This window comes from Microcaecilia unicolor, chromosome 4 (assembly GCF_901765095.1).
Source record: "Microcaecilia unicolor chromosome 4, aMicUni1.1, whole genome shotgun sequence".
Taxonomy (NCBI): domain Eukaryota; kingdom Metazoa; phylum Chordata; class Amphibia; order Gymnophiona; family Siphonopidae; genus Microcaecilia; species Microcaecilia unicolor.
Window position 1 is genome coordinate 53,301,770 of NC_044034.1, and position 16,852 is coordinate 53,318,621.

The window sequence follows — 16,852 nt, forward strand, 5'->3', positions numbered from 1 at the left end:
TTGGCATTTTTAGCACACGTTAAGCATTCCCACACGCTGTGTAGATGCTAAAAATGCTAGCGCACCTTAGTAAACAGGGCCCTTCATTTTTAAGTGAAATCATATGTTTTAGTGGGATGGAGAAACAAGGTGAGTAATTCATTATTCAGTAATTATTTTTGTTAAATGTGATATTTAGACACATGAAAAAGATGCAGTTCTGTATCAAACTTTAAATAGTTTATTGCTTAGTGACATATTAAATACATAAAGTGCAGTAATACAATAAGTAATTTTATAATGCCCATATTAGTGTAACATATACACAAACTTTTCACTTTTGCAAAGAGGTGGGAAAATGTGGGATACAAATGCAACAAATAAATATTACCCCGGGAGGTTAATTATGTGCATACATCTGAAAATCCAAAAGTATGCATGTTAGTGAAAACCTCTGCTCAACCCCACTTTTGGGAACATCTTAACCTGCAGGTAAAGTTTGGACCTGAGGCAACGGAAAGTTAAGGGCCTCTTTTACTAAGGCACACTAGGATTTTTAGTGGGCTCTAATATTTAAGGCACGCTAAACATTAGCAACGTCCATGGATGTCGCTAACGTTTAACCTGCCCTAAATATTAGCGTGCACTAAAAATGCTAGTGTGCCTTAGTTAAAGACCTCCTAAGTGACTTGCCCAAGATCACAAGAGACATCAGTAGGTTGTGAACCTAATTTCCTTGGTTCTTAGCCTGCTATTCGAAACATTAGGCTACTCCTACTTGTCAAAAAAAGGACAAAAAATTCTAATAACTTTAGTCAAGTAACAATTGTAAACATTAAACAAGAGAAACAAACAATTAGGGTGTCATTATTTAGGGATGATATAAATAGGACTGATAATAGTATTAACTTAAAAAACAGGAACAACCACCAATAATTTAAAAATATACAAAGAATAATGAAAATATATGCCATAAAAACATTTTTTTTCTTTTAAATGCTACATCACATCCTGTTTTTCTGTGTTCTTAGCATCCCAACCAGCTGTTGTTCTTCATGACACGCTTAACTCTTTTAGACGCGATATTGAACTCATACTGCCATCTGCCACTGAAGAAATAGAGAAATCCTAGAAATAAAAGCAATGCATGTTATCAGATGTTATCAAACAATTTATATAGGCAAATTCTATGTAATATCTTTCACAATGTCCAACATAACTGAAAGATGGTGGACTCTGGTCCTGGGGAACTGAGTTCAATTCCCACTTCAGGCACGGGCAGCTCCTTGTGACTCTGGGCAAGTCACTTAACCCTCCATTGCCCCAGGTACAAATAAGTACCTGTATATGTAAGCAGCATTGAGCCTGCCATGAGTGGGAAAGTGCAGGGTACAAAAATAACAAAAATAAAATAAAAAATAACTACAGACCAGCATGCATTCCAAAACCGCTAAACTGCTTTCAAACTACCAATGATGCAAATTCGCGTGACTAGATTTAGTCATGCAGACGGGCCCTAGGCAAATTCTATATACAGCATCTAAAGTTTGGCGCAGTTCATAGAATATGCCTAGGCATATTTTTTCGGCACAAATTTTTTACAGCGTCATATATAGAATCTAATCCTATGTGTCTAGTACATGTGGTGATTTTTCACTATTTGTTATCAAAAGCACATATGATCTGTGCACGTGGAATGTCTGAGCTCACAAATGGGTCTGTGCAAACCTTTTATAAGCTAATGTGCAGTTACATAGAAAGAGTGTTTCGTGTAAAAGGCTGAGGGACCTATCAACTTCGCTACATTAGTTATTGAACATGTGAATTACTGCATCTTCAGTAACATGTTACAGTAAATTAAACTGGATGAGAATAATATTTACCGTTCTTCTGGAAAACAGCATGAACCTTCTGAGTAATCCCTGGAAAGTCCTCGGCGATTTCTCTTGGAAAACTTTTGTCCAGGGCCTTCCTTTCTTCATCATAGCTATTGAAAAGAGGTTGAAACTTGAAGAATATCACCCATACCCTCAATTCAAAACAGTAACATCTTCCTAAATTCTCTGAAACATCTTGTATTATTTCCTAATAACTTCAATGAACTACTAGGTTTATATTCCAACTCAAAATGTGTTGAGTAACAAAATTAAGAAAAACTATATCATAGAGCCACAAATAATGGTGTTTTGTGTCATAAAATGATTGAGTTTCCCTCGCTAAGACTACATATAATTTGCATTAGGGTGATGAACTGTTCTTTATTGGGAGGAAAAGTCTCTCGTTTCTTGGTTAGAAAATGTTCATGTTTTTCACTCTGTCCTGCTCTTCGCTATATCGCCTTAAAAAAGTAAATCACTCACATCAATGCAGTTCAAAAGTGCTTTAAGAAATGCCTTATTTTTCCATCATATATATTGCAAAATATTTCTTTAAACACAGTATTGCTTTGGAAAGTAGCTGCTTTGTCCACTCAGCTTTGCATCATATTAATTCAGTATTTAACATAGAAACAGTAATTATGCTACCGCATACTTTAGATTCCACATAACCCAGAGGTTAGGGGTCTGACTATATTATAAGTGAATCCACTTTTTATTGGGTCTATAGCGTAATATTACTAAAAACAAATGGAGTCCTTGGTGCATGATATATTGAGCCATAAAATATTAGAATTTAAATATTATAAGCATATATATAAATAAGCTAATATGTTGACAGGGTAGAGAGTCACCATCCACCAATGACCACAATATACATGATCCCACTGTATATCAAGCTGTGTCTACTCTGTCTACTGTACATTTTCATCTATGAAAAAAGCATAGGGAAGCCACTATGATCTATACTTCAAACACATAGTCCATACACACCCTGTACTACAGAATTCAAACTTTCTTCTTGTTTCACACATGGATGCAAATGTCAGAACACTGCATTGCATTAAGAGTTATTGGGCCAGTATTCAGCCTCAGTGGTCAGTGGTGTTTTTAAATGCCATCTGCTGTGCCTATAAAAAAAAATCTGGACATTCAGCATTGGTATTTGGATAGTGGCTGACACTGAATATCCAGATTCAGGGATGACTGGAACCACTATCCAGATAGCTAACAGGATAAAGTTAGCCACATGGCGAGACTTTGACTGTTTGTGCATTGATACGAACATATTACCGTAGCAGTTTTTCTTTTATATATATATATTTTTTTTTTTTTTGGAAAGATGTTGTCGACAGTTTCACAGATACTTTGAATCCTGAGGCATTTTGTTGCCAAAGCATGGGATCGTGTCGAGTCTATTGTATCTGCTTTCTGGTAATAAAGACTTTTTGTTTACCAACAATCTGGTGTTATAGAATAGCACCATTTACATGCCGAAATGCCATGAGTTGAGCACTGGAATTTACACCAGGTTTCAGCTGGCGTAAATACCAGCGCTTAACTTTTGTGCGGGAATCAGCTCTAAGCACTATTCTTTAAAGGGTACTCATCCCAGAGCACCCTTTATACAATAGTGTTTAGTGTAATTTTTTCCAGTGCTCATTTTTGAACGCCATTTCTAGAATTATCCCCTAAGCGCTCTTGCATTAACCCTGCATTATGCAGTTAGGGCTAGATTCTGTAAATCACATCTAATATGTAGGCATGTCAGAATAATGTGTGTAGCACTATTCTATAAAGCGTGTCTACATGAAGATGTAATTTATAGAACAGCGCTTAGGATGGGGGAATGCTGCACCTACATTTAGGCACAGCCATTTATGCCAGTGAAAACCTGGTGAAAATACCTGCGCCTAAATGTAGGCGTGTTCCCTTGAATTCTATAACAATATGCATAAATCTGAGTAATGCCCACAGTCCTCCCATGGCCACACCCCCTTTTCAGCTATGCGCATTGGGGTTTATATGCACCTCTTTTTAGAATATGTTAAAAAGAAGTGTGTGTAAATTCCAATTATTGCCAATTAGTGATGATAATTGGTTGTTATCAGCTAATTATCATTACTGATTGGCTTATTGCTCAATTATTGCACATAAATTGGCTATGTGATACCTGCCACGCCTTATATAGAATCTAGGAGTTAGTTCTTGCTAATCATAACATACTAGCTAGATAATGCAGGAATGCCCATTCCCTGCCCCAACATGCCCTTTTCCAAAAATAAGTTATAAAAATCATTAACACATGGGTTATTGCACACTAACCATGCATTAAGGACTTAATGTCCTTTAGTAAAAGGACTCCTAAGCCATTTATATAGAAAATGGCAGCCATTATCCAGGTAAGTAGCTTTGCATATTGGCCACTGTATTTTTTTTTATCTCCAATCATCCTCAAGTGTGACAGACTGGCTTAATGACAATGTTGATGAAAATTAAAATTAATTAATCTTACCTCCAGTATTTATCACCTACAAAAAAATATGTTTTCCCTTTTTCCTCAATATAAACAGCTGCATCGATTTTCTTCACAGTTTTTGGGAAACCCAGTTGATAGATACTCTTAGGATAGCCGTTAACTATATCATATCCATTCAGAGCCCAGTACTTGGATCCTGTCCAAAAATGCACGGAAAAATATATTTTGTTATTATGATTCAAGCTTTACGAATTCAGCTTCTTAAGTAAGGGGGGAGGAGAATTTTCAATATGGGCTACCTTTAAGACTTGTTATTCTACTGTTAACCAGGTTATTAGTAACTTGTGCTAAAATAGCACAAGTTAGTGGTAAAATAACACATCTTAATGGCAACCCACATTAATAACTATGTTCCTTCATTATTGAACTATAGTAGAAAGGCACATAGGATAGGTTTAGATGTAATACTTATTGTAGATAGATAGATACCAGAAAAAAAGCATAAATTACTTATCTTTGGTCTTAGACCCAAAGGATATGAGTCATCAAGATTTTTCTATGGGACAGATGGGAACAACCCTGAATGACTCATGCCCTTAGTGATATAAAATGTTCACTTTAGTTATGTGTTACTACTGCATTGAGTTAAATCTCTTGGTTGGGAGGCGGGGATAGTGCTGGGCAGACTTATACGGTCTGTGCCCTGAAGAGCACAGGTACAAATCAAAGTAGGGTATACACAAAAAGTAGCACCTATGAGTTGTCTTGTAGGGCAGACTGGATGGACCATGCAGGTCTTTTTCTGCAGTCATCTACTATGTTACTATGTTACTATGTCATCAGTGTCTTCCAGTACATATTGGGAATCATTTTATAAAGGATTTGACTGTGTTGAAGAGTGTTTTACTTGCTCAGATAGACTCATAAAGTTACATGGACAGTGATCATGCAGCAATAAAACACCTATCTTTGTAATTTATTCATGTGAACAAAAACATCCAAGAAGATCTTGAATCCAGAGTGCCTATTTTTATGTGATACACACATTGGTATTCCCAGAGGCAGGCATAGGATGGGCCTATCAGCACACACACACACACACACACACACACACACGCACACATACAACACACACACACATATATATATATATATATATATAGAGAGAGAGAGAGAGAGAGAGAGAAAATCAATGCACCTACTCTCCCTGGGGTACTTTTAGAGAGGTACATAGATACATATCTTTCCATTATAAAGTAGGTGCAACCTATGTGCTTAGGCGCCCTGTTGTAACTTTACTCTCGTATCTTTCTACTTATCAAGTTCTGGTTAATAATTTAATGGTTGTGAAACAAATAACAATTTATTTTTACCTTTAAAAAGCAGAATCTGATCCGTCTCAGGATTTTCATAAGCAGCTTCTATTTTAGTTGGTAGGGATGGCCAGAAAGACTTAATAAAGTTCAGTTCAGCTTGAGTCGTCTGGGGATGCTTACGCCAAAAGAACCTATTTTAAACACAAAGGCCATGCGAAACACTAAGTAAAATTTATTCCACTTCATTCCAGGCATTGCAGAAAGTGTGATTGTAGGGGATTTTATAAATCATAATCGTAATGCAGAACTGTAGGTGGGCATGTTCTAAACATTTATTTTTTAAATTAAAAAAAAACTGCATTAATCTAACTTGATTTCATATCCCTGGAAACCAGCTCTGTTGGTGCCAGTGGGTGCTGAGCACACCAAGAATTGAGCAAGCTCCTTCTCTGTGTCCAAGGGTAATTTGTATTGTGTTTGGCAATGTTGGCACCTATGCCTATGGCTCACTCATAAGAACATAAAAATAGCCATCTTGGGTCAGACCAATGGTCCATCTAGCTCAGTATTCTATTTCCAAAAGTGGCCAATCCAGATCACAAGTACCTGGCAGAAACCCAAATAGTGGCAACATTCCATGCTACCAATCCCAGGGCAAGCAGTAGCTTCCCCATGTCTATGGACTTTTCCTCCGCGAACTTGTCTAAACTTTTTAAAAACCCTGATATGCTAACTGCTGTTACTACATCCTCCGGCAAAGAGTTCCACAGCTTAACTAGTCATTGAGTGAAAAAATATTTCTTCTGATTTATTTTAAAAGTATTTCCATATAACTTCTTTGAGTGTCCCCTAGTCTTTGTACTTTTGGAACAAGTGAAAAATCAATTCACTTCTATTCATTCTACACCACTCAGGATTTTGTAGGCCTCAATCGTATCTCTCCTCATCTGTCTCTTTCACCATAAATTGTGCTAAGAATACTAATATACTTTATTGCAGATGGTGTGGGGAAAAAAGGTAACATCAGAAGAAGCATAGTACAAAGATTATGTAATCAACATTTTAACATAAAATATGCACTTGCATCCAACATGGCTCGGATAACCCTTCCCTTTCCTCCTGCATAAAAATTATTCAGCCTGCTGGGGTGGGATAAAGATAGGAAAAGAGTTTCAAGGACAACAGGACAAAGGCTTCAGTCCTGCCAACCTGCATCTAAACCTCCTTGGAGGGCTGCAGCTGATGTTATCACTGTCCCATGGTCAAAATGGCCCAGCATGCTTTCTTGACTCCCCCTGCTGTAGACCTCACCCTTCCCATTAAGCAGGGAAATAAGAACAAAGTATTCTGCAGATACAGCTCTAGATGGCATCAATCTTTTGCACCAAGTGTAATCACCACTAGGGGGCATTACATTTAAAGATAGTCAGAGCCATCCTCCACTCCTGATTTCCCCTATAGCCTTTCTCTCTATGATCTTTTTCTTCTGCAATGGAATGTACAAAATAATTTTCTATTTCTGCCTTCTTTCTTCTTCCATAACAGTGCATATAGTTTTTAGGAAAGTTCACAACCCGCCCATTCCATGCCCATGGCCACACCCCCTTTTCGGCTGTGTGCATTAGAATTTACGCACACCCTATTATAGAATATGCCTATAAGGTTGTGCATGTACATTCTGATTAAAGCCAATTAGTGCCACTAATTGGTTGTTAAGTATCAATTATCAGTGCTGATTGCCTTGTTAATTAAGTTGTGTTTGAAATTTGGCCGCTTTAATTGTAGGGCACAGCCATTTACTGCCTCCATTTTAAAAAGCCCTTTTCCCAGCCGAGGTAAAAAAATGGCCCAGCACGTGCCAATTTCATGAGTCCAAACTACCACAGGGAATCTTTTACCGCAACTTAGTAAAAGGACCCTCAAATGAGTTATAAAGGAGCCAATGCGCAAAAGTGCACTAATGCTTTTGCAGACATTAATACAGGTTTAAAATGCTGTTAATGCATACAAGCTAGTTTACGTTCATCCAAACTGCTTTTAACGTGTATAAACTAGCTTGCAAGAGTTTTAGGTCCAGATGCACTAAACCTAACGAGCCAGCAACATGGTTTTTATACCAGTTCTAGACGGTTTAGCAAGAAAGGAGTAAAACGAGACATGCATAAACGGGTTCTCCAAGTTCTGTTCCTATCATGGTAACAGCTAACGAAAATGGAATGCAAAGCTATTATAATGAGCTAATTACTATACAAATGTGCATGCAAGGTGATGCACAGCCATTTTCCAACCCAATGCACAGAAGCAGGCCCTACCTTTACCGTGGAAAATCTAATGGGAGGTCTGGAGCTCTCAGTAATGCCTGGCTGGGGCTGTTGTGAGCTGTGGACCATCTGTTTCTAGTGCAGGTGCTGGTGCAAGGAAGTTGATCTGCTTTGCTTCTCTCTCCCCTCTTTTTCTCTGTTTTCTCTCTCTCTCTCTCTCTCTCTCTCTCTCTCTCTCTCTCTCTCTCTCTGGTGCAGCAACTGCCCATCCCATCCCGCCCCGCAGGAGCGACTACTGCATAGTTTGCCATTCATCTCTCCTTCCTCTCAAAGAAGTCGATTACATCCCCAGAAGAGAAATAAGCCACAGTTTCCTCTCTTTTGCACGTCCATGCCATACACCTGCTCCCTTCTAGCTGGGTGCCAGGGTCCAAGCTTCGGCCAGCGGTCGCCCGCTGCAACTTCAGAAACTCACTGCCTGACATTATTCTAAGCTACTGGGAAGCGTGGTTTTGTGATTATTATTATGAGTGAATATGGTATTATGGCCTAACCGGACAGCTGTGAAAAAATTCACCGCTAATTTACTTGCCCGAGTGGATCGCACTGCTCTGAAGAAGAGAGACAGGAAACATTACCCTCCCCCAGATACATCCACTTGCTACTCATTCTGGTGCCAGGAGCTGCCGAAGCTGTGCCGGGCTAAAGACCAGAAGCTGTATGATCTCTCCCTCCCCGAAAAAGAAAAAAAAGGCTAACTCTGCTATCATACACACAGTTGGTCTGCGTGCATGACAGCCCTCTATGGCATGCGCAGAGCATCCACGCTTAGCGATGGGATGCTCTGTGCATGCTCAGCTGGCTGACTGGCTTCCCCAGTATCGCATGCAAATGAGCCTGTTCACAAAAGCAACGAGCAGCTCATTTGCATGTGATTCTCTTTGGTATTCCCTCTGTATTTCGAAATCGGTAATTTTTACAGATTTGGAAATACAGAGGGATTCTTAACGGGGACATTTGTGCATCTGGGCCTAAATGAAAGAACTATTAAAATGAAATGCAAAAACTACACAGAACAACCTAATACAATATTAGCAGAGTGGAAAAGTGCACACATTAATTGATGCATAAGTACATTAAAGCAAAAAATCTAAGTAAACTTTAAGGAATTATTTTTTGTGATTCTGTCACAAGTGTGCACAGACTTGTACACACATATTTTAGAGTGTTCAGAAACATATCTCATTGACCATTAATAGAAATTGAAAACACTGCATTTATATGCAATAAAGGCTAATATTCACACTCTTCAGTACACTGACTTCTAAATCATTTGTCAGTATCTTAAATACTTAAGAAGAAAATGAAGAATAAAATTGACTGATTATGAAAAATAGATTTACCTGTCAGTAAAGAACATAATTTCTCCACGGAGGGTAGTGATGGCATCAAATATTACATTAGAATCACAGATGGTTGGTGTGGTAGGTCCAGTAGGTTTAACAGGATTTATTGATGCCCCTAAAAGAAATGGATGGTTAAAAATTGATATTTCGGGAGCACAGCAGCCTGTCAAAGACACATCGAAAGAACACGGGGGGGAGGCATTTTTATATGACCTTCAAGTTCAATTGTAGATGTTTTATTTATTTATTTTTTATTTGTTACATTTGTATCCCACATCTAAAATTCTCATCCTGAACATAGTAATTTTCAAACCAGAAAAATATCTATTGTTGTGTTTTGAAAATTGCTAATTTCCAGATGTTTCTGTGCTCAGTACATATTTCTTTAGGTACCATTAAAAAAAAAAAGTCCTAGAGAAAAATGCACAAAAAGAAGCCATAGGGATGGACGTCTGGTACCATTCTAAGAGGTTCTTTTAGTAAAGCTTAGCTCAAGTTATCTGCAGCAAGGCCCATAGGAATAAAATGGGCCCTGCTGCAGATAACCTGAGCTAAGCTTTAGTAAAAGACCCCCTTAGTAAACTGGCCACACAGACATCCCAGCAGAGCAGAGGGGCAGCCTAGGGGTCAGTGCAATGGACCACTTCACATAAAGGGGCCCAGGTACAAATCCTACCTTAACACCCTTATTTTGTATTATGAGACTCCCAGGAACAGCTAAAAACCTACTGCTCCTAACTGTACACCACTACAAAAGCCCTCAGATCTGCAGATGTCTCCTATCTATAAGTGCAGTTGGTATTTTGTGGGTTTTGGAAGGCTCACAATTTCCACCACATCTGTTCTAGTTAGAGTGGGATATGGACCCGGGTCCCTTTCTCTACAGTCCACTGCACTGACCACTAGGCTACTCCTGGGACCAGCTTGCTGCTCTAATAGGAATGGCCATAATATCTGAAGCTGTCACAGAGCCTGGTATGTACTGTCACTGTCACATCTTTGGGGGTGGGAAGGAGTCAGTGATCACTGGGTGATTAAGGAAGGGCCATGCTTTAATCCCTCCAATTGGTCAGTTAGGACACCTTTTTGTGACTTAGTCAAGGTTGAAACAGGTCCAGATAAAAACATCCCAATTTTTGCCCTTGACATTTTTATCTTGTTCCAGTATCCCGGAAAAATGGCCAAATTCTGGTCCTGCCCCCAAAACACCCCCAACATGCCCCCTTGCAATTTAGATGAGCTGCGAAGAAATCCATCTCAAATCTGAATTTCAAAAATTGCAACTTGGATGTTTTCCTGTGAAAAAACGTCCATCTGACACTTTGTGCCTCTTTTGAGATGTTTTTCTCTTTTGAAAATGAACGCCAGCGTATAGTAAGACCAAAGCACCAATTCACATAGAGATTGGAATTGAGACATCCAGGTTCGGATATGCTCAGTTCCAGTGGAATTTTAGAAAAGGGTCTGCCGATCTAGATCCATTACTAAAGTAACTGCAGGAGTGCACGTGTGTTTTTGCCAACATGTGCAATGGGAGTAGGCGTTTCACAAATATACACTTTGAAAAAAATGAACATGAACCTGGCAGCTTTCACATGAAGGAGTTGGTACTTAGAGGTGCTTTTCAAAGTGTCTGTGTGTAAGTACTGACACTTCCATGTGTAGCTGCCCTATTTGCAAACCTAAACATGTAAATGCCACCAATTAAGTAGTGAGGCTGCAATTTTAATGTGGTTTTATTTAGGAGGTGAACATAAACTACATGCAATTAAGGAGAATGACTCCCTTAATCCTTCATGTAAAGCCCTGGCCAAACTTTCTGCCCTTACACATGTGTTCCCTTTATGAAATGGGGATTATACATGCAAATTATAATCCCGTCCAAGCCCCACCCTTTTGGAATGTGTACATAGTGTGGAATGCCACATGTAAATAACATCTTTACACATGCCAGTGTTTCCACATGGAAATCATGAATAAAGCTTCTAAAATAGCCCCATAGAGATTACATTTTCTTTTCCTGCTGTCTAATACATCTTTCTTACTCAAATATATAACAGAGCAGTGTTTTCCAAGTCTATTCCTGGAGTACCCTTTGCCTGTCATGTTTTCAGAATATTCTCAATGAATAAGCATGAACTTGATTTACATACACTGCCTCCATTATATGCAAATCTCTTTCATGCATATTCATTGTAGATACCCTGAAAATTTGACTAGCAAGGGATACTCCAGGTCCGGACTTGGGAAGCACTGTAATAAAGCACGTTTTATCCAAAGGTGCTTTATCTGAAAACTCCCCAAATCCACAAAACTCATGGCCTTTTATCCATGTTCTGTCATGCAGTAAAACTCCCATTATTTGAAAACTGAATGTTTGATTATCTGGAAAAATCTCTGTAATCCAGAATGGCCTTGGTCTCAGTCATTCCAGATATAAGGGACTGTATATATGCTTAGGCATGGTGAGAAAGAAAATTTGTAGACAAAAGATCTTGCAAGTAGATTTATCTTTTAAATAAAACTGCAAGCAATGTAAATTCCATTTACCATAGAGATCTTGAATGGCATTAATATCATCCTGAGGAAGGCGGAATGTATTGGGGTCATCACTGGAGTAAGTTGGGAACATCAAAGCACCAGGGTCATCTGAATGAGAGAGACCCAGTGAATGGCCAAACTCATGAGCAGCTACGAGGAACAAGTTGTATCCTAAGAGGAAAACAGAAGCAAAGAGAAATATTTTTTAATACAAATAGATAAAATGCAGCCCAACATGCAAAATATGACAATATTTATTTAATTATTACATTATTTCTAGTATAATCCTGTCCATTCATTAACTCTTCAATCCATATAAATATTCATGATATTCCCATGAACATATAGACAAAAGTCAATGAACAAGCTGTAGGCGATACCTTTAGATTAGACTAACTCAGTTCATCTAGTTTTCCAAAGATGCGTTCAGCTCTTCCAAAATAAAGGCATCGCCTACAGCTTGTTTACAATCACAGTACTTTACTCAGTTTCAGTTTACAGTTCATTATATTTACTATACCGCTAGGCTTTACAGAAAGAAAGATCACAGTGGTTTGCATTAATAAAAACAAAACCATTAAAATCAAATCAGAAGAACTACATCATCAGATGGAAAAGTCTCAGTCATATACGACAGTCATACATACACCCAATCAGATACCCAGAGCCTCATCCAAATCAAGTCTCCATGCGAGCACGACCAAATACTAAAACAAAATAATGAGTCTTAAGCAAACGCTTAAATTGCTGTAAGGATTTCTCAGCATGAATGGCCAAGGGAAGTGTATTCCACAGGAATGGTGCCACATAAAAATAAGCTCCCTTTCTTGTTGCCATAGATGACTTCTAGCCACCGAAGGAACAGTCAACAATAACCTATCTTGAGACCACAACATCTAATGTGGTGCACATACAAATAGAACTGGCAAATGATGGGAATTACCTAACGTAGAAGGTTATTATTGCAGCGCTATAGGTGTCTAGCTAATTTCCACATCTAACATGGAAAAGGGCAGGGAATGTGTCTCACAGTTAACATGGAGACTATTTCTGTATGTTAACTGTTAACATGACAATGAGGCACAGTTAATGCAATTAGGGGGCCATTTACTAAGGTGCGGTAAAAGGGGCCTGTGCTAGTGTCAGCGCATGTTTTTGACACATGCTGAGGCCCTCTTTTACCGCAGCAGGTAAGAGGCTGTCTTTTTTTCTCAAAAAGAAATGGCTGTGTGGTAAGTGCACCACTTGCCATGCGGCCATTTTGTGGAGGAGCACTTACCGCCACCCTCTCTTTCAACTGATAAAAGTACCTCTTGTTATTTCTTTGAATTTGTGTGGTTGTCAGAACCTATTGTTTTGCTTTGGCTACAGCTGCTCTTTGGTGCCCCCCCAGAAGCAGCTGCTCTAGGTGACTGCCTAGTCTTGTCTAATGATTGGGCCAGCCCTGGATAGCAGCTTTTATAAGACTCAAATTTTTCTCTATAAAAACAAGACAGATGAATGTTTTGAGAAAGCCGCACTATCAAGCTTTCTGTTTAATGTTTTAATCAAGCATTTGATGAATGTAATCACGTGCATTTAAGAAACAGTAAAAAAAAAAAATTTTTAACCTGCATACCATTTGTTCCTTTTGTCCACTTTTCATCCTCATCAAAATGGGCATCACCACCAATACCTTTACCAGGCTGAAAGGCATGAGCTAGAAGTCCATCAGGGCCATCAAATGGAGAATTGTCACTATGATCTTATAAATACATTAAAAGTAACAGATCAATACTGTGAGCCATTAAAACCACTGTATACAATATCAAAATGGATCATTTTAGAAAGGCAATTATTTTGGTCTTATGTAATTAGTTACCTCCAGCTGCAAAAGCAATTTCAATATCAGCGGTACCATCGTAAATTCTAGTGAATTTCAGCGGTGACACATCACTCCAGACCTTAAAGGCGTTTGCAATGGCTCTGTCCACATCCGCTTCTTCCATATCTGGGGTGTAGTTTATAATTCTTAAAAGAAATAAAAAAAAGAGTTTAATAAATATGTGCATCGTGCTAAATACATGTTTCTAAAATCAATAATTAAAAAGAAAGATCGCTATGGAAACAATACCTGTAGGTCAGGTCAGTTTTATCCCAGGCAGGACGCCCTGGGGTGATACTGTAGCTTGCTACATCCGGAACCCCACACCTGGGCTGCTCCATCACTCTCACAGTTTCAGAATCCAACTTCCCTGTTACCTTTAACCCAAAAAACTCCTGCATTTCCCGGATTTTTTCTGAGAAAGAATTAGCATTTGTCCTCCTCAGTTTTCCATCTGTTTCCAGATCATAGTATCTTTTAAGATATGTCTGAGAAAAAAAAAACACAGGCCTCATTATTTTTTTAGGATAACAAAAGGTTACTTAAGAAATCTCTATTTTTGCTCTGGAAAGAGCAAACTAAAATAAAAGTTAGTGAATAGAAAAACAAGGTAGTCGAGGGAAAATGATACAGTTGTTAAGCAAACAATTTTAACATGACAGCTTTTTGACTATTTCAGTTCCTAACTAATTGGCTCTTGATTGTAACCATAGAAAGACAGTATTAACAAACCTCATCTCCTTCCCTTCCTTTTTTCAAAGGCTTAGTGCACACTAAGGTCCTCCTAAGGGGTATCCCTAACCACACTCTCTCCAAAGGACATTACATGAGGTGAAACCTGCAAGTGAGCCTTCTCTGGAGTAGCCCCCATACTCTGGAATGCACTCCCTAAAAGGCTCTACTTATCACAAGACTATCTCTACTTCAGGAAGCAGGTGAAAGCTTGGCTCTTCAACCAGGCCGTTAATGGAAGAAGTAAGTAACGTCTTAGTCTCACACACACATACACAGGCTGCATACACTTCATACTAGGAGTAGCCTAGTGGTTTGACGCTGGGGAACTGGGTTCAATTCCCACTGCAACTCCGGTTAAGTCACTTAACCCTCCCTTGCCCAGATATGTATAAATAAACTGTTTTGAATATAGTTGCAAAAACCATAGAAAAGCAGTATATCAAGTCCCATTCCTCCCTAGCTAAGATCATCTTTAAGCACTTCTCTGACTTCATGTGCAACTTTCTTTAAATTAGATGCCTTATTTTCTAATTCATCTTACTCTCTTACATATCTATATGTTCCATCCTTGCTTATACTGTAGAACAAGACTATGACAAAAAAAAAAAAACATCTGCTACTGTGACTTTTAAAAAGAAAATTTTACATAGCGGATTTACAATGTCCTTTTCTGTGGTTTAGAAAGTCCCAACAACGTGGGCCTCACTATCAACAGCAAGGGCAAGCATGTGAAATTCTATAGTCAGTTAGAAACAACTTGCAGCTCTCTGGAGACTAATGTGTATCAGAGGCATGAGGTTAACTTGCCTCTGAACATCAAGTGAGCATCTTAAAAGTTAAGGAACTCAGCACCACTTTTCTCTTTGAAGTTAAGCTAGAGGCTAGGGAGCAAAAAAAAAAAAGTTAGATTAAATGTGGTAGCTAGAAAAATTGTTTCCAAGCAAGAAAAATTCATTAGAAGTAAGCCAAGCCTTTCCTAAAGGCTTATAAAACATATATGTGTTTCATGTTAAATGTATCTGTTTAACAAGAAAACAGTTGAATCCCAGACGACAAATCTAAAGGCTGTTTAAGGGTGGAAGAAATACAAGTTTGTCTCTTCTCAGTGAATGCTTGAAATGAAAATACTCACCTCGGCAAGTTGGATATTTTTTTCTTCGATGTCTGCTTTGGTAGCTGCAGGAAAAGCATAAGAACATGTAACAGAAAACAGAAGCAAAACCAGAAGGTGGTTCATTCTGGAATCTACTCTCATTGCTCTAGGCTGTGTCTAAGGTGCCAAACTGCTGTACTCAGTCTCTACCTGTCTACTGTCTCTCACACTCTCTCTGATGCTGTATTTATATTGTATCCGATGAAGTATGATTCATGGATTACTAGCTTACAACTTCCTATCCAGCCAGGGAAAAAAAAAATGACCCGAAGTGACACAATATATAATAAAGGAGTAGTAAGACCGTTCCCTTCTGACACACACACACATACATAAACTCGCATTCACTCTGCCCACTACAGTTTTGCAATGTTTCAAGTTATTTACATGCAGTAAGATTTTCCAAAAACCGGAAGCAGTTGGTAACTACTCTGTATTATACAGAGTGGATGTCAGCTCTGCAGAAAAAGGAATGAAAGTCTTAACCTTACTTATATGTGTAGCACAAGCAAGACCAGGAGGAGACCTGGCTATATGGACAGGCCTTACGGGGTGATAAAATTCTGAGAATGGGCAAGGTGTCAATGTTCATGCCCTCTGCCAAACTGTAGATCCCTTGTCCTAAATGGGACATTAAATCTCTCCTCACGCCCCAGCCTCCAGATCCCATCAGATTCTCTAGGCCTACTGTGTTCTCCTAGACTGTATTTCCAGGGTGCTCTCTTCCACTGTTCTCCAGAGACCTCAGTGCTCCAGCGGCACTGTCCTCAGAAAGCAGTGAACACAGGGACCTAGGCACCCCATGGCACCGAGCACACAAACCTTGCTTCCTCCAAAGAAGCTGCAGAAGGAGCGGGGATATTGTTGTGTCTGTCAGCACTATGTTGTTCCCTGACTCAGTCTCTACTCACTATATTCTGAGGACAAGGCTGCCAGAGCCTTACTGTTTGGGGGGGAGGGGGAAATAGAACATAAAAATAGCCATACTGAGTCAGACCAATGGTCCATCTAGCCCAGTATCCTGCTTCCAAGAGTGTCCAATCCAGATCACAAGTACCTGGCAGAAACCCAATTAATAACAAAATTCCATGCTACCATCCCAGGACAAGCAGTGGATTCCCCCATGTCCATCTCAATAACAAACTATGGTCTTTTCCTCCAGAAATTTCTCCAAACCTTTTTTAAACCCAGATATACTAACCAATATTTCCACATCCTCCAGCGATGAGTTCCAGAGCTTA

At 39.0% G+C, this 16,852-nt stretch overlaps 1 protein-coding gene across 1 annotated transcript; it reads right to left on the reverse strand.

Annotated features, from left to right (window-relative positions):
• Positions 1–200: 200 nt before the first annotated feature.
• LOC115468492 (matrix metalloproteinase-18-like) lies at positions 201–15,839 on the reverse strand. Its single transcript, XM_030200248.1, has 10 exons — positions 15,591–15,839; positions 13,973–14,211; positions 13,721–13,869; positions 13,478–13,603; positions 11,869–12,030; positions 9,316–9,433; positions 5,709–5,842; positions 4,372–4,531; positions 1,863–1,966; positions 201–1,107 (listed from the first exon to the last, which is right to left on the reverse strand). The coding sequence occupies exons 1-10, from the start codon at positions 15,711–15,713 to the stop codon at positions 1,007–1,009; spliced, it is 1,416 nt and encodes a 471-aa protein (XP_030056108.1). The 5' UTR covers positions 15,714–15,839; the 3' UTR covers positions 201–1,006.
• Positions 15,840–16,852: the final 1,013 nt, after the last annotated feature.

Excerpts from the sequence above, each read along its gene's own strand:
- LOC115468492 (XM_030200248.1), bottom strand. The coding sequence starts at position 15,713 with ATGAGAGTAGATTCCAGAATGAACCACCTTCTGGTTTTGCTTCTGTTT. Across the intron at positions 13,604-13,720 it reads AATTGCTTTTGCAGCTGGAG|ATCATAGTGACAATTCTCCA; the intron begins GTAACTAATTAC and ends TGTATTTATAAG. Across the intron at positions 1,967-4,371 it reads GTAGGTGATAAATACTGGAG|CTATGATGAAGAAAGGAAGG; the intron begins GTAAGATTAATT and ends TCTTTTCAATAG.